Genomic DNA, 23029 nt, shown 5'->3' on the forward strand with positions numbered 1-23029 from the left:
GGTTCTTCTTCTTTCTGAAGTTAACTTTCTTGTTTCGATATAAAATGTTAACAAAATAATACAAAATATATTTTTTTAGTCTCCAAGTAATTGTTATTATTCAGCTTAAATATATGCTTAATTACAAATATAATATAAATAAATAAATCAGAATTCAAGCTAAAATACGCGAAGGCCTCAACAATGGAAATACACAAAGGCATAAACATTTAGCAAAGGTCGCGCCTGCTTTTCTTTCCCTCGGGAAACGGCGAAATAGAAATATATTGTAGATATAAACATATATATATATATATATATGTATATATATTCTATATATATGAGTAAATATATGTCGAGCTCAACTGAACCCTTGTTTCTCGAGCCTTTTGCGCGTTAATTTATCCAGGGGTTGCTTTCTGTGTCTTTAATGGCATTGTATTGTTTTTTTTTTTTCGGGCCTGGAACTCGAGGAACTCAGGTAGAACCTTCGACTTATTTCTACCTGGTTCCGTTTCCCATATCCATCTCGCTTGCACTCACAGGAGACCAGGTGAAAACAACATTTATATGTGTGTGTTGTGACCCATAAGGAAATCGTATAAACTAGATAAACTATAGTTTCGATCGAAAACAGTCGAACTGGAAATTTATTAGGAATTACATCTTGCTCAGAACACTTTAAATATTTTTTAAAAATTTTATAAATTATGCTAGTTTGGTATGTAAAATACAGGAAGCTCGGTTACTTTTTATATTTTTTAAATAAATAAAAAATTATAGGGTTTTTATATTGATTTAATAAAGTAATACAAACTAGAGTTTTAGAAAAATTCAGGGCCAAACATTATTTAATAATATTAACACGTGTGTTTATTTATTCTGAAAACATTTCCTAAAATGTAAACATTATTTCAATATCGGTTAAGGTTATTTTATTTATTTAAATTTAATTAAATAAATGAATTAATTTATAAAAAGCCCCATACCGAACATAACAAAATAAAACTAAATGCGAAGCCTAAACATTACTGCACATAATCCTTCCCTACATTTTTTCATACAAAATTAAAAGGATAATAAGAACAACAAATAAATGAAAATGCCCTAAATTTTAATAAAATAAAAGGACAATAAACAAAATAATATTCTACACACATTCTACGTACCATACATTCTACGCAGCATACGTCTCGGCTTACGTCATGGCGCGGCAACATACGTCATATGGTCTGCATTACGTTACTTGAGGCCCAGACAGTCTGGCAGCGCTGCACGCGAATATCGGCACAAAGCGAAATCGGTGGCCGAAACAAGCAGAAGGGCAGACGACGGAATAAAATAAAGAGCGAAACGCGACGACAAAGAACGTGAACGAGCCGTGCAAAAACGAAAAGAGAAATACGAATTTAATACCGAATACGCGAAGACCAAACCGGTTGTTGGCTTTCTTGAATAAAGCAACAAAAGCAAAAGAACGTGGCTCTCCCGGTCCCGGCTTTTTCTGCCTCTGTGTTTGTGTCCCATGTTTCCGTGTGTGTGCGCGTTTGTCCCGGGTCTGTTTATGTGTGAGTGAGTTTATTTATTTGTGCGTGTGTGTTGCCGCGTAAACAGACGCAGGCCAGCGAAAATAAGAAGAAGAAGACGAAGAAATCGACGGATTGGGTCGCAGCACGTCGTTTCCATTTGGCGCCCGTTTATATTTATTTAACCGGGTGAAATTTTATTGTAAAGCACACCGCGAAATCGGAAGTAACTCGGCGGCAATACGATACATATTTATTCGGGTTAAATATCCCTGATGAGACGCGCAATTAATAGGGTGCCCGCCTCAGGGTCTGTGAAAACAACAGACCGAAGCTGCCGTCGAAACGATCGCGAAAAGTTGAAAACGACTTCGATTTTCCTAGCGAAAACCGAGAAATAATATTATGCGGAGGTGGGTTATGTATCCTGGTGTATAGAGTGTGTGCGGATATAGAGGAAAAGCTGTGAAAAATGGTGCAGAAAAGTCTGAAACTCCCCTACGAAAGCAAAACAAAAATTGTCCAAATAACGGTGATCGTTTGCAGTGATGGCAACCCTGAAAATATCACCAAAAATAAAATAATATTAATTTTAATGAAAAAACATTAAAAAATATAAATCTGAAAGAATAGATGATATGTGATGCAATCTACATCTTAAAATGATATTACATAATAATAATAACACACTATCTTATTTTTGTGGAATGACTTCATTCTTTTAACTCAAATCCGGAATTAAAGCAAAAAAAAAACTAACAGAGTACATAATAAACCATTAATAAAAGTGTAAATTTATTTATTTATCTGTTAAAAAATTTATTAGAATAAAGTACAAGTACATGTATTTTTTATAGAATAAATATTATAAAGATATATTAATTAAGAGTATAGTATTATATAGCATTCTTAACTGACCTATTTATTTCGTTCCGATTCTAGGTCTACAGAGGAACCACCGACAAACAGCTACGAAAGGAACTACTACGACCGCACCAGCAGCCGCTTAGTCAGTCAGTACCAGACGGGCAACTCCGCCTCCTTGTCCACATCCAATTCCAACGCCAACTCGAGTCCATCGTCAGCATCCGCTTCCGCGTCCCTAGCAGCAGCAGCAGCAGCATCCGCATCGGCGGCAGCAGCAGGAGGAGGATCCTCTGAGAGATCGCGTAATAGAGATCGCCTGTACAGGAATGGTTCTGCCAGCGGTCATAGCGGCGGCGGCGGTATCAACAGCGGCAACAGCAGCAGCAGCAACACGACGACGACGACAGCAGCCACAGCTGGAGCTGGAGGATCTGGATCGGGGGGCGTTGGAGCTGGAGCACCGCAGGCGCTAGGCGACCGGAGCAGCAGCCACAATATCCACCAGAATCAGCAGAGCGCGCGGGTGGCACCACCACAGTCATGGTACGAAGCCGCCGCTGCTGCAACGACGACGACGACGGCCCAATTGAAAAGTCCTGGTGGCAGTGGCAATGCCGGCGCCTCGGCAGCCGGTGGCTTTGCAATGATGAGCAACAATCACCAGCAGCACCCGCATCCGCACCTTCAGAATCCTCAACACCCGCACTACAGCAGCAGCAGCAGCAGTCCAGCGGCCGGAGGAGGAGGAACCTGCCCATCTCCCGCCCAAGGACAGACACAGATCCAGGCGCAATCGCAATCGCAGACCACGGCCGTGCATCGAAGTGTGGCGTATGCGGGAAGTGCTGCGGATGACTCCACGCGCAAGATGCTCCTGCACAGCAGTAAACTCAATAAGCTACTCAAGGGAGCGGGAGTGGGATCGGGATCAGCGGCAGGAGCACGCTCTGGTTCCGAATCGCCAGGAGGAGCAGCGGCTGGAGGAGGAGGTGCAGCAGCAGCAGCAGCAGCTACTCCATTGACGACGACAAGTACAATCACAAACAATAGTTTTAGTAGTAATAGTTTAAATAATACAATAAACACGGCAACGCCCACGATGCCAACGATAGCATCTGGTGCTGCTGCAGCTACTGGAGCAACTGGAGCAGGATCGATGGGATCGACGGGGGCAGCAGCCAGCGGTGACATTCTAAATGTGGCCGCTGCATTGGCCGCTGCCGCTGCTGCTGCCTCAGCCTCTGCCTCCGTGGACAATGGGATGCCCTCGTCGCATCCGATTCGGACGCGACACCACCTGCACGGACGCAGCACCACCTCCTCCAGTCGTTCGCACTCGCGCTCGCCGAGCAGCTACAGCAGTTCGCACAGCTCCTCGTCCTCCTCGCACTCCTCATCCCACTCGCACGCGTCCAGCCCCGTCCAGTCCACGGGCAATTGTGCGATGATGATGGCGGAGGGTCGCAGTGGACGCAGCCTGCAGTCTGTGGCAGTGACGAGTGAGTATATCCCTGATCCGATCTATCCATAAATGATATTAATTTCTCATTTTCTTCTTTGTACAGGCAACTCTTCAAATCCCAGTGGCAATGCTGGCAACGCCAGCAGTAGCACAGGCGGAGGCGGCGGTTGCGGCTCCAGTTCATCATCGAGCAGCAGCAGCAGCTCGAGCGGCTCCTCCTCCTGCCTGACAGCCAATCCCGTGGTGCATTCCGAAGACAACCGGCCGCTGGCGATACGTGTCCGCAATCTGCCCGCCCGTTCCTCGGACACATCCCTCAAGGATGGTCTCTTCCATGAGTACAAAAAGCACGGCAAGGTGACGTGGGTCAAGGTGGTCGGGCAGAACTCTGAGCGCTACGCTCTGGTCTGCTTCAAGAAGCCCGATGATGTAGAGAAGGCCCTGGAGGTGTCGCATGACAAGCACTTCTTTGGCTGCAAGATTGAAGTGGAGCCGTACCAGGGCTACGATGTCGAGGACAATGAGTTCCGACCGTACGAAGCGGAGCTGGATGAGTATCATCCGAAATCGACGCGTACTCTCTTCATTGGCAACCTGGAGAAGGACATAACCGCCGGTGAGCTGCGAGGGCACTTTGAGGGCTTCGGCGAGATCATCGAGATCGACATCAAGAAGCAGGGCCTGAACGCCTACGCGTTCTGTCAGTATTCGGACATTGTCTCCGTGGTGAAGGCAATGCGTAAAATGGACGGCGAGCATCTGGGTAGCAACCGGATCAAGCTTGGCTTCGGCAAGTCCATGCCCACCAACTGTGTGTGGATCGATGGCGTCGGCGAGAAGGTGTCCGAGTCATTTCTCCAATCCCAATTCACGCGTTTTGGCACTGTGACCAAGGTCAGCATCGATCGCAACAGGCAGTTGGCGTTGGTACTGTACGATCAGGTGCAGAATGCCCAGGCAGCGGTGAAGGATATGCGCGGCACGATAATGCGTGGCAGGAAGCTGCAAGTGGATTTTGCCTCCAGGGAGTGCCAGGATGCCTTCTACGATAAGCAGGAGAAGCAGCAACAGCAACAGCAGCAGCAACAACAGAGTGCGGGTAAGTTGAGAATTTACCAGAAGATCATTCCTATTCATTTACTAATCTATGGATTTCCCTAAAAGGTTCGTCCTCACGCTTTGGTCGCTACGAATCGTCCTCCTCCTCATCGCAGTCTCGATCACGGGCATCATCCTTTAGCCGGCATCAGAACAACTCCAATGATGGCTGCTCGCCGAGTAACACACCGGGTGGACCCAGCAGTGGAAGCAGCAGTACAACGAACCAAAGCAACATCGGCGGTAGCAGCACCTCCAATAGCAGTACCTCTGCCAGCAGTGCGATGCCAGCTCCGAGCTTGGCCTCTGCTGTTGTGAGCGGAGCTTCAGGAGTAGCATTGCCCTCGGCAACGGTGCTGCCCTCGGTGGTTGGTTCATCCTCGGCCAATTCAATGCCGGCTGCTCTGGCGCAAAGGATGCGAATGGCCAGAAATGCGCGGCATACCATCGACTTTGACTTCAACGATGTGGGCGGAGCTCGAGCGCGGTTTCGCAACTCCGAGGAGTACAACAGCAGTGCTGGCAATCCGTCGCAGGATGAGGAGATCCGCTCCGATTCGCCAGTGATAGCCCGCTTGGGTCCGGCTGTCAATAGTTTGGGTGGAGATGTGCTCGATGTGACAGCGGCTGGAGGAGCGGGATCCCTTAGCCGGAGGCGATGTGTGAAAACAACCAAAGATTTGCACTCGGTGCACAATCAACGTTTCCATTTGCCCGAACAACTCGAGGAATGCCCGTCCAGTGGTGATGAGGGCGTGGTCAGTCCGCGTAAGCGCATCAAAATGGATTACCATCATCTCCACCATCATTCCAATGCCAGCGGAGAGTCCTCTACTGGCGGCGAGCACGGCATTATCGGCAAGCCCAGTCCCCTCTCCCTGTCCGCTTCCTCCAACTGTGATGTGATACACGATCCCCTTAACCGCAAGAGCGAAATCCGACGGGTCTCTGAGACGATGACAACGCCGACGACGACGAGTGGCTCGCCTGGCATGAAGTTCCCTGGACATCAACCACTGACCGGTGGCCCGCCCTCCATGATGCTGAGCTGCCGACGTCCCTCAATTGATGTGGGAGCTCTGACGGCGCTCTCCAGCTCGTCAGCCTTTCGGCACGGTCTCGTGGGTGCCAGTAGCATGGATCAGCAGCACCATCTGATGAATGCCTCACTGGCGGCAAAGCGGAGACGTGTGACCACCACGATGCAGCAGCCCAGCAGCAGCACGTCGGCGACATCGTCATCTACTGGCAGTAACTCGGTTGGCAGTGGATCTGGCCTGGTCGGAATCGGCAGTCTTACGGCCACGGATGACTTCCACCATCATGCCTCCCGAGGCAGAGGCCACCAGCTACATTCCCATCACTCGCACGAGGCCAGCGGAGGCGAGAGTGCGGATGGATCTCGTCCTGGGACGCCGCTGTGCGATGAGCGACCCGAAGTTCTGCCCACAGAACCGCGCCGCCTGCCGCCTCCCCGAGAGAGGGCGCGCGAGCGAGTGCGCGAGGTGATGTGGCTGCCCCTGCCCAAGTTCGGAGTGCTCTTCTTCCAGCAGCAGCAGTCTCGAGGCAGTGGCAGTGGAAGCAGTTACCAGCAGCAGCAGCAGCAGCAGCAGCAAGGCTCCTCCAGCGGGGGATTGAGTGGACTGGGAGCGTCTGCCTCCTCCGCCGCTGCGTGCTCCCTCAGCAACTCTAGTCTAAACGCCAGCCAAGGCGTGGGCTCTGGCTCGGGATCTGCATTCCTGCCCAGTCCCTCGCTCCAGCGTTATTGGCGTTCGTCCTCCTCCTCCTCTTCCTCGCACCACCAGCACCATCATCACCAGCATCACCATCACCACCAGCAACAACAGCAGCAGCAGTCGTTGCAACAGCAGCAAGGATCATCCTCCAACTCGGGCCTGATGGCCAGTCCGGCGCGACCGCGCTCACTCAGCTCCAACTCGAGTGATTCGGATGTGCCGCAGGGTCACAATGCCGGCGGAAGTCCCTCGCTGGACGAACGACTGCGCAACTTTGAGGAGAACTACGAGCGGTGGTCAGGCGGAGGCAGCAGCAGCCGGGAGCACGGTCACTCTGGTCACACACCCTCCAGCGCCTCCACACCCTCCTGGCAGCTGTCCATGCACATGAATCTGGGCGGAGGCAGCGGTGCGTTGAACTCGCACCAAACGAGCTCCTCAGGCTCGGGCTCTGGGTCCGGCAACAGCAACAGTTCCAGCGGCACAACGTCAAGCACCACCAGCAATTCCCGTCACAAATTCCTGGATATTGACGAGCTGCAACCCTCAGATATTGTGAAATCAGTGCTGGCCAAGAAGAGTATCTTCGACGATGACTTTCAGCGGCTGAAGAAGAACCAGTGGTACGATCCCGCAAGTTCAGACTTTGCCTTGGGCTCGACTACTTCCGCCAACCTGCTCGTAGGATCATCACTGGGATCGGGTGTGTCGCGTGGCCTTTGCAGTGGAAACACCTCACCGGCATTGCCCAATCTGGCGGCCACCAAGACGACACCCATCATCGGAAACTGCAGCAGCAGCAGCAGCAGTGGAGGATTGGCTGTCAACTCCACGGCAGGCAGTAAGACGGGCGGATTGCTTCAGAGACTGAGCAGCTTGTCGCCGATGAACTCGCCCCAGGCTTCGATGTCGCCCTACAACAGCCCGTCACCGTCACCCTCGGTGGGTGGAGCGGCTGCAGCCTCAGCTGCCTCTGCCCTGGCACAGCTGGCCAAGCCCACAACAACGACGGCGGGAGCAGCAGCGACAGCAAGTGCAGGAAGCAATACCACCTCATCCGCCTCACCGTCGTCGGGTCCCACCAAGGGTCTGCAATATCCGTTTCCCAGTCACCCGCCATTGCCCAACACAGCTGCGCCACCGCCAGCCGTGCAGCCAGCACCACCACCTCCACCGGAGATGGGAAAGCAGCAGCAATCGTCATCCAGACAGGCAGCAACTTCTTCTGGCAGCAATCTGACCAAGAGTTTGAGCGTACCCGAAGCTCCGCCACCGCAGTCGCCATCCAGAGTGCAGCTCCAGAAGTCGGCCTCAGTGCCAGGAAGCACGAATGTTGGCACTGTGCCCAGCAGCGGCAGCTCATCAGCAACCACCTCTGCATCTGCAACCACATCATCTTCATCTTCGTCCAACGGTAACAGTTCCTCAGCAGCCGCATCAGCAGCCACACATGTACAAAAGCCACCGACGCAGCCGCAGAACTCCACAGAGGAGGAGCAGCCAAAGAAGAGTGCTGCAGCCAGTCAAGCCTCAAGTTCCAGTTCCAAGAAGAGCAGCAGCAGCAGCCAGGATAAGTCCCACGGCAAACACAACAATCGTTCGGATGGCGGCGACAAGAAGAGCAAGAACAAGTCAGACAAGAGCTCTTCGTCCTCCTCCGACAAGCGCAAGAACTCGGCCACCTCTCAATCCTCCAAGTCGGCCACTCCCCGCATTGAAGATGACTCCACCGACCAAGAAGAGTCGACGGAGAAGGCGGAGAAAGAGCGGGAGAAGAAGGAGCGCCAGGAGAAGGAGAAGCGAGAGAAAGAGCTTCGTAAGCAGCACGAACGGGAGGAGAAGGAGCGCTGCAAAGCTGCCCAGGAGGAGAAGGAGCGGGAAGAGCGCAAGGCCAAAGAGGAGAAAGAGCGGGAACGAGAAAAGGAGCGTGAGCGTGAGCGGAAAGCACTCGAAGAGAGACAAGAGAAGGAACGCGAAGAGCGAGAGCTGCGCGAGAAGGAGCAAAGGGAAAAGGAAATCCGAGAGAAAGAGCAGCGTGAAAAGGAGCAGCGAGAGAAGGAAATGCGAGAAAAGGAGCAGCGGGAAAGGGAGCAAAGAGAGAAGGAGCAACGCGAAAAGGAGCAGCGGGAGAAGGAGCAAAGGGAGAAAGAAATGCTCCGAGAGAAGGAGCAAAGGGAGAGAGAGCAGCGGGAGAAGGAACAATCACGCCGCGCCCAGGAGACCGAGCAAGAGGCTCGCATGGCTCGCATGCGTGAGCTCTCCTCATACCACAAGAGCAAATCGGATGCTAGCTCCGAGGCCACCAGCTTCTATTCCCACAACAATACCGTCCCGCCCTCAACCGCCTCCTCCGGTGACTGTCAGCACAACAAGGAGAATGCCATGGATGCCTCTGCTCCGTCAACTCCTACAAGCGCTACTCCTTTAACGCCATCCGACAACCCCGCCAAGGATCGTTCACGCAAATCCTCCAGGAATTCGCCAGTGCGCCTTCACAAGCGACGCCTCAGTTCGCAGGATAGCAATCACAGTGGCGGTGGCGGCGGAGGTCCCAGTCATCAGAATCATCACGATGATTATGTAAAGCGCATTCGCATGGAGAACTCACAGAATGCCTCAATCCCGAACAGTAATCAAAGGCTGAACGATCGTCGCGACTCCAAGGAGCACAAAAGCACTAGCTCCAAGGAAGAGAAAACGACCAACAGCTCACAGCACAACTCCAAGTCGCATGGCAGCGGAGGCAGTTCATTATCCTCATCCAAGCATCACCGCCGAGACAAGCACCACCAGAAGAGCAGCGTTAGTTCCCTCGAAACGAATCCCTCCATGGAGACCCTAGATCCTGCTGCACAGGCCAAGCAGCACCTGAATACCAGCGAAGAGGAGCAACCCAAAAGGGAGAAGGAGCAGCGGGAGAGGGAACACTCCAGTAGCCACCATCACGGCGGCAGCAGCTCATCCTCCAGGCACAAGAGCAAACGGGATCACCATCACCACCGCGAGAAGAAGCGGCACTCGGTGGCGGAGTCTACCAACACGGACGAAGAGCAGCATCCAACGCACTCGCAGCAGCAACAGCAGCAGCAGCATAATCCACACAGGAGAATCTCGGCGGCGGGAAGTGGTTCAGCTGGTGAGCTCAGCTCGGCGGCAACCAATACTTCGAGCGGGAAGCCCCACCACCATCATCATCACAGGCGAAGTGTGGAGAGGAAATCGTCGAGAGGATCCGACGAGGGTCACCACTCGTCGTCGAAGTCACTGCGCAATAAGCTAATGATGCTGAGCTCAGCGGACTCAGACGATACCGACGATGCCTCCAAGAAGCACTCGATCTTCGATATTCCCGATGATTGCCCCAATGTGTCGATGTACGACAAGGTCAAGGCTCGGAGCTGCAAGAACATGCAACGCCAGGCCGAAGAGAAGAAGATCAAGGCCAAGTTCTCGCAATTGAAGCAGTCCCGGGCCAAGAAGAAGCGATCCACCAGCTACGACGGTGACTCGGACACCGAGTTCGAGGATCGGCACCATCGCAACAGTGGTAGCAGCAGTTTCCACGGACGCTATCCTGGCCTATCGAGCAGTGATGATGATGATGACGACGACGAGAGACGTCAGCCTCGGCGAATCTTCTCCGACTCGGATGCAGACCAGGAGGGTGACCAGGAGCATCACCAGCAGCAGCAGCAACAGCAGCAAGATGCGGGCTCAATGCCAGATGCAAACCTTGTGCGACAGATGCAACAGAACCTTCGAAGATTATGCGATGGGGACGATGAGAGCTCCGAGGATGAGATTAGAAGGAATGTGCTGAAGCACAGCCACCTCGGAAAGCGTAACTCGCACTCCACACGCATAGCCTCCGATTCGGAGTCCCAGTCCCAGCCTGCTCCCGACTTGATGATCAAGCAAGAACCTTCGCCGGCAGTGGCAGTAGCAGCTCCGCCTCCGGCTCCTGTTCCCCAGGAGATCAAGCAAGAGCAGCTGTCGGACAGCGAACAAAAGTTCAAGTCCCGCCATGATTCCAACTCATCGATGGAAGAGCGCAAGCTAAAAACCGAGCGAGAGATCAAGAAGGAGTTTGGAGACTTCTACAACTCCTCGGCAGGTGGCTACGCCTACTCCGACTCGGGAAAGCTTAGCAAAGACTACTCGCCGGAGACGAGAAAGAAGCACAAGAAGAGCAAGAAGCGTCTCAAGTCTTCGTCCACTGTGGAGACATCACCTCTTATGGTCACAGCTCCATCAACGCCCTCCATCTTCGATATGCATTCCACCTCCACCGTCGGTGACTTCAAGCCCAAGTTGGATAGTTTTGATGATCTCAAAACGGAGACTGCGGCAGCCCTGCCGCTCGACATCTCGGCCAGCGAGAGGCGGAAGCACAAGGAGCGAAAGGAGAAGAAGCGCGAGAAGCTGAGGAATCTCACAGAGACCAACAGCACTGTTGGCAGCGTGACCACCATTACCACTCCCAATCCACCTATGGCCACCAATGAGGTGATCAGCTCAGAGAAACTCTCCAAGGAGGAGCGTCATCGGCTGAAAAAGTCCAAGAAATCAAAGAGTTTGGATACCTCCTCAACCAACAGACTTTACAACTCGGGTTCCGTCCTTCCAACGGCCTCGCCCATGCCCGCCACACCCACGTCGGCACCCGTGTTGGCAGCTCAACCACCGTCGAAGCGGGGCGAAGACAAGATGGAGTTCATCTTTGGCATCATTTCCGATGAGGATGAGTCCCAGTTTACGGATGAGCAGGGCGAGAACAACAAGGACATGACAACACAGGCCACCTGTGTCTCCACCACGGGTCCCATTGTCTCGGCAGCTCTGCAAACTTACAAGCAGGAACCTGCCACGCCGTGTAAGAATCTGGAGGTGAGCAACCAATTGCCCGTGCAGGAGGAGGAACAGCCCCCACAGATCCAGCAGCAGCAGGAGAGAAGTCGCCAGACGACTGGAGGTAGCAGCTCGTCCTCGCATGCGGACAGGGAGCGGCATCGCAAGGAGAAGCGCGAGAAGAAGCGTCGCGAGAAGTCGCAGCGAGAACAGCAGCAGCAACAGCAGGCGGCGCACCAGCATCAGCAGCAGCAGCAGCAGTCCTCGAAGATTCAAGATGCCAAGGTTGAGGATGACAACAGCGTGGATATGGATGAGGCAGGCCGTGCTCTAGAGGCACAGCTAATGAACGACTTTGACAGCAAGTTGATGCCCGAGGAGGAGGCCACGCCATCGACGGCCAACACGTACAGATCCGATATGGTGGATGTGTTCCGATTCTCCGACAACGAGGACAACAACTCGATGGACATGATCAAGCAGGGAAGCAGCATCAGCAACAAGCCTGAGCAACAGCAGCAGGAGCAGCACAAGAGCAAGGACAAGAAGAAGAAAAAGAAGCGTTCCAAGGAGGAGAAGCAGCAACATCGCCGCGAATCCTTACCCCTTGTGGCGCCACCTGCCCAGCCCTGTGTTCCAACCTCCGCACCACCCACTCCTGGCAAGCTTACGGTCAACGTGCAGGCCGCCAGCAAGCATGCAGAAGAGCAGATGGAATCCAAACGTCCATCATCACCGCCTCTGTGCAAACCATCACCGAGCTTGCCTTGCCTGCTGGGTGATGATGACGATGAGGATGTATTGCTGCCCACACCGAAGCTGCCGACGAAACCCACAACGCCCACGAGTCGGGGCAGTGACAACCTTACGACACCGTCACGCGAGAAGCCACGCCTGATCAGTCCCATACCCAAGACACCAACAATCACTAACAGCACCTCCATGCTGTCCACACAGTCCGCCGAGACGCCGGTGAGCACGGGTGCGGGTGTGAATACCTCCTCCGCTTTGGCCACCACGCCCACGTCTTCGACAGCTGCGGCGGCGGCGGCCAGTGCGACCGCTGGAGCGGAAACATCACCCACGAGTAGTTCTGCAGGAGGTCAGGCCCAGAAGAAGAAGGAGATCTTCATACCAGGGTTTGATGGTCAGTTAGATGACAGAATCAGTGAATCGGCCGTGCAATCCATCTCGGCAGAGTTCAATTCCACCTCATCTCTGCTGGATAACATGGGAGATGAGCCCAAGATACCGGTTGCATCGCCACCGAGTGCGATTAAGCCTCAGGATAAGATGGAGGAGACCAAATCGCGGGTAACAATTTCCCAGGAGGAGACCGAGAGTGCCGTTTCCGCTCTTTTGGGCGAAAGCTTTGGCACCTCCTCAACGGCAGACTACTCCCTGGATGGCATGGATGAGTTGAACTCGGTAAGTGATGTAGAGACGCCAGCTCTTGTGGTTGCCGAGCCCGATGAGGAGGCCGCCCTGGCGGCCAAGGCCATCGAGGCGGCAGTGGAGCCGGTAGCCTGCATTCTGGAAGAGCCGGAACTGGAGCCAGAACCTGAGCCCGAAGCCGAACCAGAACCCTCACCCGAGCCGGAGCCAGATCGTGAGCCTGTGAGTGCTTCAGGAGCATTGCTGGATCCCGAGGAGATCAACAAGGCGGTGCAGAGTCTGAGGCACGAGGACATGATGGACATCAAGGCGGACACGCCGCAGTCGGAGCGGGATCTGCAGATCGATACGGACACCGAAGAGAATCCCGACGAGGCGGATAGCAGTGGACCAAGTCTGAAGATTGACGAAACGGCCCAGAGCTCCTCCTCTTCGCCCGAGAAGTCCATTGTCAGCGGCAGCAGTTCAGCCGCTCGGGAAGCACCAGCAAAGGATAAACCTCTGGTGGAGGCCACGCCCAAAGCAGGTCAGGAGACGGTGTCGGTGATTACGAAGCTGCCCTCCCTGGAGCCACAGCAGAAACCGACAGCCACCTCATCTCCGGCCAAGATAGAGCCACCCACCATCAGCAAACTGCAACAGCCTCTGGTGCAGCCCGTGCAGACGGTATTGCCAGCGCCTCCGCATATTCATCCATCTGGAAATCCACCGCCAGTCATCAACCTGGATCTCTCCAATGTGATGAGCAACTGTTCCAACTCCAGCACGGCTTCCGCGACAGCCTCCGCCTCTGCTTCAGCTTCAATTTCCTTTGGCAGTCCCACAGCTACACCAAGTAGCCAGAATATCATGCCCCAAGCATCGACTCCAAAGCAGCAACAGCAGCAGCAGCAGGCACCTACAACGCCACTGCGGACGCAGTCGCTCATTATGCAGCCGCCAACAATATCCATACCAGAACAAACACCTCACTTTGTGGTGCCGCAGATGGTGTTGTCCCCGCACCAGCATCCACAGCAGCAGCCGGGAGCCTACATGGTGGGCATAAGGGCCCCATCGCCGCACAGTCCGCTCCTGTCACCAGGACGTCCGGCTGGTGGAGTCCAAAGTCGCGGTGTTGTTGGTCAACTAAGCCCCGTTGGACGTCCTGTGGTTAATCCACAGATGCCACAGCAGCAACATGCACTGATGACCAGCCCGCAGGGTAGCATAAGCCCCTTGGCCAGCCCCACATCTCGAGTGGTGGCCACGAATAGCTCACCGACCACCAGCAAGCCCAATAGCTACCAGCCGAGGAGCCAGCAGCAGCAGCCCCAACAGATGGCCTCTCCCAAGTCCGTGATAGAGCTACAGACATCACCACAGTTGATGCCCATTCCGTTGCAGAAGATGCCGCCGATGGCAGTGCCACATCATCCGACGATCATCAGCAAAGTGGTCACGGTGCAGCCGCAACAGGCCACCCAATCGCAGGTGGCCAGTTCGCCGCCTTTGGGCAGTCTGCCGCCGCACAAGGCTCTGCACGTGAATGCCCAGCAGCAACATCACCAGGCACAGCAGCAGCAGCAGCAGCATTCGCCGCAGATGATGGCCCAGAAGCAACACCAACAGCATGTGCAGCAGTTTATGCATCAGCAGATGATGCAACGACAGCAGCAACAGCACATGCATCAGCAGCAGCAACAGATGCATGGACAGCAGTCGCCTCAGATGTCGCCACACCAGTTGCAACAACAGCAGCAGCAACAACAGCACCACCAGGCTCAGCAGCAACATCAGCTGAGCCAACAACATCAGGCGCAACAGCAACATCTGTCCCAGCAGCAGCACCAGGCGCATCAGCAACTGAACCAGCAACACCAGGCCCAACAGCAACATCAGGCTCAGCAGCAACACCAAGCCCAGCAACAGTTGAACCAGCAACATCAGGCACAACAGCAGCAATTGCACATCCAAAAGTTGCAGCAGCAGCAGATTCATGCTCCCCAGCAACAGCCATCGCCCCAGGGAGGAGCCACACACTTGGCACCGCCGCCACAGCAGATGTATGCGCAGCAGCAACATCATGTGCAGCAGCAACAACAACATCCCCGTGGAGTGCCACCGCAGCAACAGCAACATATGCAACATAGTCCACCCTGCAAGCCGGTTACCCAAGGTCCTCCTCAGTCTGCGATCTTGACAAGAGTGAATCCGCAGGCACAGCAGCTGCTGCAGCAGTCACCACACCATCCCCAGCAGCAGCAGCAGCAGCAACAGCCTTCGCCGCATCCATCTCCTCTCAATGTGATCCAGAGTGCATCCAAATTGATAGTGCAACAGCATATCGTAGCGCCGCCACCGAGCCAGGTTGCTGCACCGCAGCCACCGGTACAAGTCACAGCGAATGCCATTCACTATCCGCCGCCCAATCAGCCGAGCAAGGAGAGTCCTGGAGCTCCGTCTGTCCCATTGGAACCACCATCACCCATCGCTATGGCAGGCCAACTCAAGACCTCAGAGAGTGTCTCGGTGATTCGCACACCAACTCCCACGACCAGTTCGGCTGTGATCTCTCCCAAAACGGGTGCGGCCACTTCCCTGCTGACGGAGGAGAATGTGATCAAGATCTCGCAGCCCAAGCAGGATGAGCTCATCGAGCAGGACTCCAAGGAGGTGGATAGCGACTACTGGTCAGCTAAGGAGGTGCATATAGACACAGTGATCAAGAAATTGGATCCCCCGCTGGTCAACAAAGATGAGAAGCGGCCGTTGGAGATGCAACCAGTAGTTGCCCCTGTTCCAGTTCCCATTACCAATCCGCAACAACCCGTGGAGCTTCCTCAGGAGACGCCGCTACCACAACCTCCCGCGGTGGTGAATGTGAATAGCTCGTCCAACGACCACGACACAGAGGACGAGACGGAGACCCGTCAACTGCCGCCCGTTAAGCCAGCCACGCCCACTGTAGGCAGACCGCCAGGCAGAGGAGGCACCGCGAAGCGCGGACGCCAACCGAGAGGAGCAAAGAAGCTGGGAGGTATTCCCTTGAACCCCGTCGGTGCTGGAGTTCCAGGCGCCGACTCGGGTCTAGTGTTGCAGCCGGGTGACAATGGAGTCCAGACTAGAGGGCTCAGAAAGCCTGCCACTGCCCCGGTAACACGAGGCAGAAAGGGTCGCCCGCCGAGGAACCTGCTCTTGCAGCAACAACAACTGCAGCAGCAGCAGTTGGATCTGCAACGGAAAGCCATGGAAATGGCAGCAGCCACAGGACCAGCTGCACCTCAGCAAGCAGCAGCTCCTCCAGTAGCATCACCTGTTCCAACACCGCCCACTCCTGTGCTTACAGCCGCCGAGAAGAAGGCCAGGAATCAGGCCCTGACGCAAGCTCAAGCACAGACTCAGGCTCAGAACCCGGTTCCGGTTCCTGGCTCCAATCAGGACATCTACGAGTTCCACGAGGACGCCGGCGAAGAGCCCAAGGCAAAGGCTAACGCTACAGCTGGACCAACCGGCGAGGATCAACGACCACGTCTCATTCTCACCATCAACAAGACGCAGACGTCGATCAAGAACAACAGCAGCGAGATGGAACAGCCCCAGCAGCAGCAACAGCAACCAGCACAGCCACAACAGGAGGTGGATCCAAATGCCGGTGACAACTCCGAGTCCAGCAACACGCGCAAGTCGCGACGCCTGCAGGAGAAGGAAGATCGCAGCACCGTGGACGACATCATCGAGGATGTGGTACGGAATACCAACACACCAACAGGAGCAGGAGCCATGCAGCAGCAGCAGCAGTTGCCAAAGGGCGCCCAAACACCGCCGCGTCGCTCTGGCAGAAATGCTCAAGCCAAGAAAGCGGATGCAGTGCACACTACGGCAACACCCAATGCAGTGGGTCGTCCGAGGCGCTCCAAGGACAGGAAGACCATTTGCGAGCCGCCTCCGAGCATGATGATGGAGGATTCGATGGCCTCCAATCCCAGTCCGGCTGCTCCCACCTCGATTCTCCTGCCGCCGCCGGCGCCTGAGCCAGTGTCAGCGCCAGTGCAACCCCATATGCCGCAGCTGGACAGCAAGGAAGTGGTAGAGCCCCCAGTTCTTCCTCCTACTCCTGCTCCAGTTGCCAATCCCAGTCCAGCGCCCGTTGTCGTTCCCGTATCCGTCTCCCATCCCGTTGCGCCGGTCATGCCTCCCGCGAAGCCTACGATGCCGCAGCATCCAAAGAAGAAGGCAATTGCAGCGGCCGAGATTGAGTCGTATCAGGCCATCAACAACTCATCCATACCCAGCGGCGGCCTGCCCATGCATCAGACAGCGGCTCCGGCCACACAGAAGATCACTGGCGGAGCAGCGGATGCGGTAAGCAAGGCTCTGGTGGATCCTGTGACAGGAGTGATCACCGCAGGAATGCCACAGGGTAAGGAGGGAAATCTGCCGGCAGCGACTGCAGCGGCTCCTTCCAATGAGACGACGCCTACCACGCAGCAGCAACAACAGCAGCAACACCAACAGCAGCAACAGCAGCAGCACCAACAGCATCTGCAGCAGCCACATCATCATCATCACCCACAGCAACAGCCCCAGGCTCCGCAGCAGCAGCAGCAGCAGATCAGCGCCACAGTGATTGCTCCTCCGGCTGCGGCTCCCATTACAGCTCTGAGCAAATCCGTGCAGCTTGAGGCCGCGGCAGCAGCAGCCTTGCTCAACAAGCCAGTGAGCGTGTTGATGAAGGGAAGCCCCAATCCCCTGGTGATCCAACAGCAGCAGCCGCCACCACAACAGATGACGGCTCCACCAAAGCAACCCATAATTCTGCAACAGAATCCCCTGCCCACCGTGCTGCAGCATGCCCAGCACAGCAATGTGCGACCGCCGCAGCCTTTGAAGGCGCACGTCCTCAACAGGGAAAAGAATTTGCAGCAGCAGCAGCAACAGCAACAACAGCAGCAGTTGACGCCCACAAAGCAGCCGGGCGGAGCAGGAGCAGCGCATCCGCAGCATCAACAGCCACTGCCACTGAGCAGCCACTTGTTGCTTACGGATGCTGTGGGCAATCAACAGCTTTTACAGCCGCAGATCATTGCACGTCACATGCAACAGCAGCAACAACAACAACAGCAGCAGCAGCATTTGCTGGTCAATGTGCCACCACCACCGACGGCTCACTCGCCACACTCACCCAGGATTCCTGGACAGCAGCTGGGACCAGGAGCTACAGTCACTCCACAGCAGCAGCAACAAACGCTGGTGATCAAGCAGGCAGCGGCAGCGCCGCCACAGATATTGCACGTAGTGAGCTCCAAGGCTTCGGTGGTGCCGCAACCACAGCAGCAACAGATGCCGCCCACCTCATCCGGATCCGGGGTTCACTTGCAGATGGGCAAGCCCACCTTTGGCTACGCACCCAATGTCTTGCCACCCAATGCCGCGACATCCGTGCAGCAACAGCAGCAGCAGCAGCAACAGGCGATGTACAAGCCACCGAATCAGCAGAAGGGCGGTATGCCTCCTCACGGCATGATCCTGCCCACACATCCGGCGATGCTGTTGCAGCAAAAGCCACCGGCACACCTGCAAGCGCAGCAGCATCAGCTTACACCATCACCACCGCTGCCTGGCAAGCCCAATCCTGTGGTACACAGCCTGCAGGCATCACAGATGCTGCCTGGCAGTGTGGGCAGTCCACCGCCCGTTTCCGCTGCCGTGCTGAAGTCAGCCCAGCAGCAGGTTAACTCTGCAGCGGGTAAGTTGTATCATTGCAGCATAACCTGTAGCCAAGCTAACTTTGATCTTCTTCCAGTGCTGCGTACAGCTATACCAAACATCAGTCCTCAGGGCCAGCCGAGGGTATCGCCTCTGGTTCTGCCGCCAGGAATGGCCGGAGTGCCGCCCTTCGATGCCAGCTTGGTGAGTGTCTTCTTTATTTCATTAGTTGGTTTATATTTTAATCTCTCCTTCTGAAGCTATATAAGATTCATAAACCCTTTACTAACCCTTAACTCTAAATATATTTACCATTTAATATTGCTTAACTTGTGGATGCAGCATGACCTGGGCGCCTATGTCAGTGGACGGCGAACCCAGAGTCCGCCGCCAGCCCATCAGCAGGCATCACCCATAACACCGGTAATGCACAAGTTTTACTTGCGGAGCTTTCAAGTAGCGTAACCCAATCGAGATTCCCTCTAGACTTTTCATTAAATCGAAGAAGAAGTAATTAAATATGACTAATCCTGAAATATTTTCCTGTTCTTCCATTTAGAACGACTCGACATATCGCGGAGTGGCCGCTTCCAGGGACTTTATGATCTACCAGCATCACATGATGCGCAGCGGCGAGTACGACGACAAGATGATCAGCAGCAGTCCGCCGTTAGAGCTAAGACGACCTGGCAGTGGTCCACCCCGAGCCATGGCAGTGCCGCACAGCCTGCAGAGTCCACAAGATCGCACAGCAGCTGGTAAGAAGGAAGCTTTTGAATACCCTTTAGGAATCCCTACTAAATTGTATCTAAAACCACCCTCAGACTCACCGCAAATGGCGCAGGTTTACGTGCACAATGCCCGCATTCCACCGGCTCACTTCAGCGATATTGCCTCGCGTGGTGGATACTACGAGAGCGGTGGCATTCAATTGGAGCCACCGCCGGCCCATCGACCAGCTGCCTCCATAAGCGTGGTGGTGCCACCACCCATGGCCAACGTCTCCGCTGGCAGTCCGTTTATTGGACGCGAAGTCCTGCACCCGGGAAGCAAGCAGGCAATGGAAATGACACTGGAAGAGCGAGAGATGGAGCGCATGTCCATGATAGCAGCTGTCGGTAAGTGTCGTCATCAGAATCTTATCCCCAAGAGGAGCAAGCTAACGAATAACTATTTATGTCTTCCAGTCAAACAACAGCAGGAGCAAATGCCACCTGTTCTACACGCTGGCATGGAGCTGGCCGCCCAACACCAGGCACCGCCAGCAATGGCTCCGCCGCCGGGTGATTCTCTGGTGACGCTACTCCAGCGCTATCCGGTGATGTGGCAGGGACTTTTGGCCTTGAAAACCGACCAGGCAGCCGTCCAGATGCACTTTGTGCACGGAAATCCAAATGTGGCACGAGCATCGCTTCCCAGCCTGGCGGAGACCAACACGCCGCTGCTGAGGATTGCTCAGAGAATGCGACTGGAGCAGACACAGCTGGAGGGTGTGGCCAAAAAGATGCAGGTATGTAAGGGAGACATAGATAGGGTTGGGAGATGCTTTGGCAAGCCTAAGGGATTTACTAACATGGCTCTCATTCAGGTGGACAAGGAACACTGCATGCTGTTGGCTTTGCCCTGCGGCAGGGATCATGCGGATGTGCTGCAGCACTCGAGGAACCTTCAAACCGGATTCATCACCTACCTGCAACAGAAAATGGCCGCCGGCATTGTGAACATCCCGATTCCGGGAAGCGAGCAGGCGGCCTACGTGGTGCACATATTCCCGGCCTGCGATTTCGCCAACGAGAACCTGGAGCGTGCAGCGCCCGATCTCAAGAATCGTGTGGCCGAATTGGCCCACCTCCTGATAGTCATTGCCACTGTGTAAGTCACAGATTACAAACTGGATGAAAACGAAACCCAACCGGATGCGACACTATAACCAGATGTTGACTCTACACACGGAAACTACAAGTGAAACCAGAAAGATCGATAGAAAGAAAAACAAGTTACGCTCTTCTAGTATTTTAAGTAATTTTAAAGATAGCGATTAAACAAGCAAAAGTTTAAAACAAAAGCAAAGCAAAGCAAACACTAAAAGAACTTAAAGAAGCAGACACACACGTGAAAACTTTATTGAATATAAAAATAATTGCAAGAGAGAAGGCAGAACAAAGAAAGGCTAGAACCTCCTCACGAGAGAGAGACTCAAAGGAATTACCTTCAGTTACCCGCACATTTTGAAAGCATACTTGTCTAAATTTAATATTATTTAAACTTTTCCCTAATTTAGAAGAAAAACCAATAATTAACAAGAAGCTTGCAAAGTATCGTTAAGTTTGATCTCAAGAAAGAAAGTTTTAGTTTTGCTTAATTTAAAAAAAAGAAAAGGAAACACACGTAAAACACACACAAAAAGAAAACAAATTGAAACGAAAAATGTTAAGAAGCAACACAAAAGAAAGCCTACCAACATAATAACTGTTTAACTGTACTATGCATACTACTATCCCATACATAATATGAATATCCAAGGTCCCCAAAACACACAAGTTTAAGTTTTGATTCAACTAATTCGGTGGAAAGTTATAGTTGCTGCCGCCGCCGCCGCCGCTCCTCCAGCTGCTGCTCCACGTTCTACAAAGTTTCCGCGACACAAAAATCCCCCTCAATCTTTACTTCCGCCTCGACTCCGGCGGTTCCTTGGCTCTATGGAATGCCGCCTGCCGACCTGACATAGACCCAAAGAACTGAGCCGAATCGAGGCCAGATCCGATCAGAGATCCCTGCTGTTGTTCCAAGCACAATTATATAGGTTTAGCGATGCGCCCAGAGGCTTTTTCCTACGATTACACATACATACAACACGTATACATTATGCATTATTACATTATACATTTATCCTAGACGCGTATATTTAATTATAATCGAATATTGTAAGCCAAATATTTTAAAGAAACACACGTCTCGCCTCGTGTCGAGACATTTCGCTCTGCAACAGAGCTGCGTTCTTCTTTTTTTGAACTTTCCAAGCCTTGTTTTCTGTTAGTTTTTCCTTATTTTTGTTTGTTTAACTATATATGAAGAGAAACAACAACACTGCCACAAAAACACTCTAAACTAAAATCTAAATGATTTCAAACCTTGCGAAAGCTTGCGAAACTTTGTAGAATGTCGGGCACCACAGGCGGCGGCTGCTCAATGTCTCCATATTATGCTGACACACAACACACCTCTAACTATCCCAAACATACACACACTAAATATGATGATACAATAACCTATATAGTACCCGTACCCTCTCTCTGTACACTCCTTAAGCTTAAAGAACACACAAAACACGTACGTTTTCACAGCCCCCCTTGTAAATTATGTGACGACGACCGGCGATCGATCGATGGATCGTCGAGTAGTAAGAAATGATAAAAAAAACACATACGAAAAGAAAATATTAAATGAGAAAGAAAAAAAAAAACAAAACACAACACACACAATTGTAAAATATTTAAATTATTTAGACTCTAAAGAAGTATATGAAATGTAAATACAGTTTAATTAGTGTTTAGCGCGTATTTAGTTGTATGTTTTAAAAGTAAACTAAAGAGAGAACAACTGTACATTATATAACACAACTAACTATACGGAGGACACGACGGGGGGGGAGATCTGCAGATCCCCTCCACAGATCACTCGATCTGAGATCGCGCCCACAAAAACAGATGAAAAGTAAAAAAAGAAAAGAGAGAAGAGGGAAGAGAGTAGGAGTAAGAGGAGAAAGCAGCAAGTAAACAAAACACACACACACACACACACTTTTTCAAAGTTGAACAACAGATGAGGAAAAGCGCTGTTAAATATATGTTTATGTATAAGTTGTATGTTTTAAGACACTTTTTAGTTATTTCCTAAGTTAATTTGAAGAAACCGATTAAATTACACTTATTTCTTACACTTGCTTTTGTTTTCATTTTCTTATATTCCCCTCAAAAACCAGACTCCAGAATCCTTAAATAGAGTTTATAAACCGAAACCGAACCGAACAAAAACCGATTTCTATCTCTCATAGAATTTTTCTATAGATTTCTCGGCCCGTAATACAAAAATCGAACCCAATAGCGAAATGCAACTTATACATACATAATATATATATATATACATAATATATATAGATGTTAATGTTATACCTGTAATTAAATAAATTCTATACCTATGCAAACGCGCGAGTTTACTTCAGTAAAAAGTTAAGCATCGAATTCAAAAAGCCCGCGCATCAAGTTCAACCGGCATTGGCTTGGAACTAGTCTAAATCGATATCCAACTAATCGGTTTGCGAACCAGTTTGAGTGTGCGCTCGACCCAATGGTCTTATCCAAGTTTACAACCATTTAGGATTTGTTGAATTTTGCATCGCCTTCTGCTGCCTTCTGTGCGCCTGGTGCATC

General features: G+C 52.6%; 1 protein-coding gene across 8 annotated transcripts in view; it reads left to right on the forward strand.

Annotated features, from left to right (window-relative positions):
• Positions 1 to 22538, forward strand: part of spen (spen family transcriptional repressor split ends) — an 81641-nt gene extending 59103 nt beyond the window's left edge. For 4 of the 8 annotated variants that reach the window (XM_086832374.1, XM_086832369.1, XM_086832375.1 and 1 more), the window contains 8 exons: positions 2448 to 3871; positions 3938 to 4933; positions 4999 to 18803; positions 18942 to 19022; positions 19159 to 19357; positions 19424 to 19717; positions 19787 to 20109; positions 20188 to 22538. In XM_086832374.1, coding sequence (XP_086688500.1) covers positions 2448 to 3871; positions 3938 to 4933; positions 4999 to 18803; positions 18942 to 19022; positions 19159 to 19357; positions 19424 to 19717; positions 19787 to 20109; positions 20188 to 20475 — 17410 coding nt within the window. In that variant the 3' untranslated portion in view covers positions 20476 to 22538. Of the gene's footprint in view, positions 1 to 1268; positions 1919 to 2447; positions 3872 to 3937; positions 4934 to 4998; positions 18804 to 18941; positions 19023 to 19158; positions 19358 to 19423; positions 19718 to 19786; positions 20110 to 20187 lie in introns of those variants that run through there. The other 4 variants (XM_086832371.1, XM_020956887.2, XM_086832373.1 and 1 more) reach the window with 4 other exon arrangements.
• The last annotated feature ends 491 nt before the right edge of the window (positions 22539 to 23029 follow it).

This window comes from Drosophila serrata, unplaced genomic scaffold (genome assembly GCF_035046125.1).
Source record: "Drosophila serrata isolate PLE 108 unplaced genomic scaffold, ASM3504612v1 contig_249, whole genome shotgun sequence".
NCBI classification, from domain to species: domain Eukaryota; kingdom Metazoa; phylum Arthropoda; class Insecta; order Diptera; family Drosophilidae; genus Drosophila; species Drosophila serrata.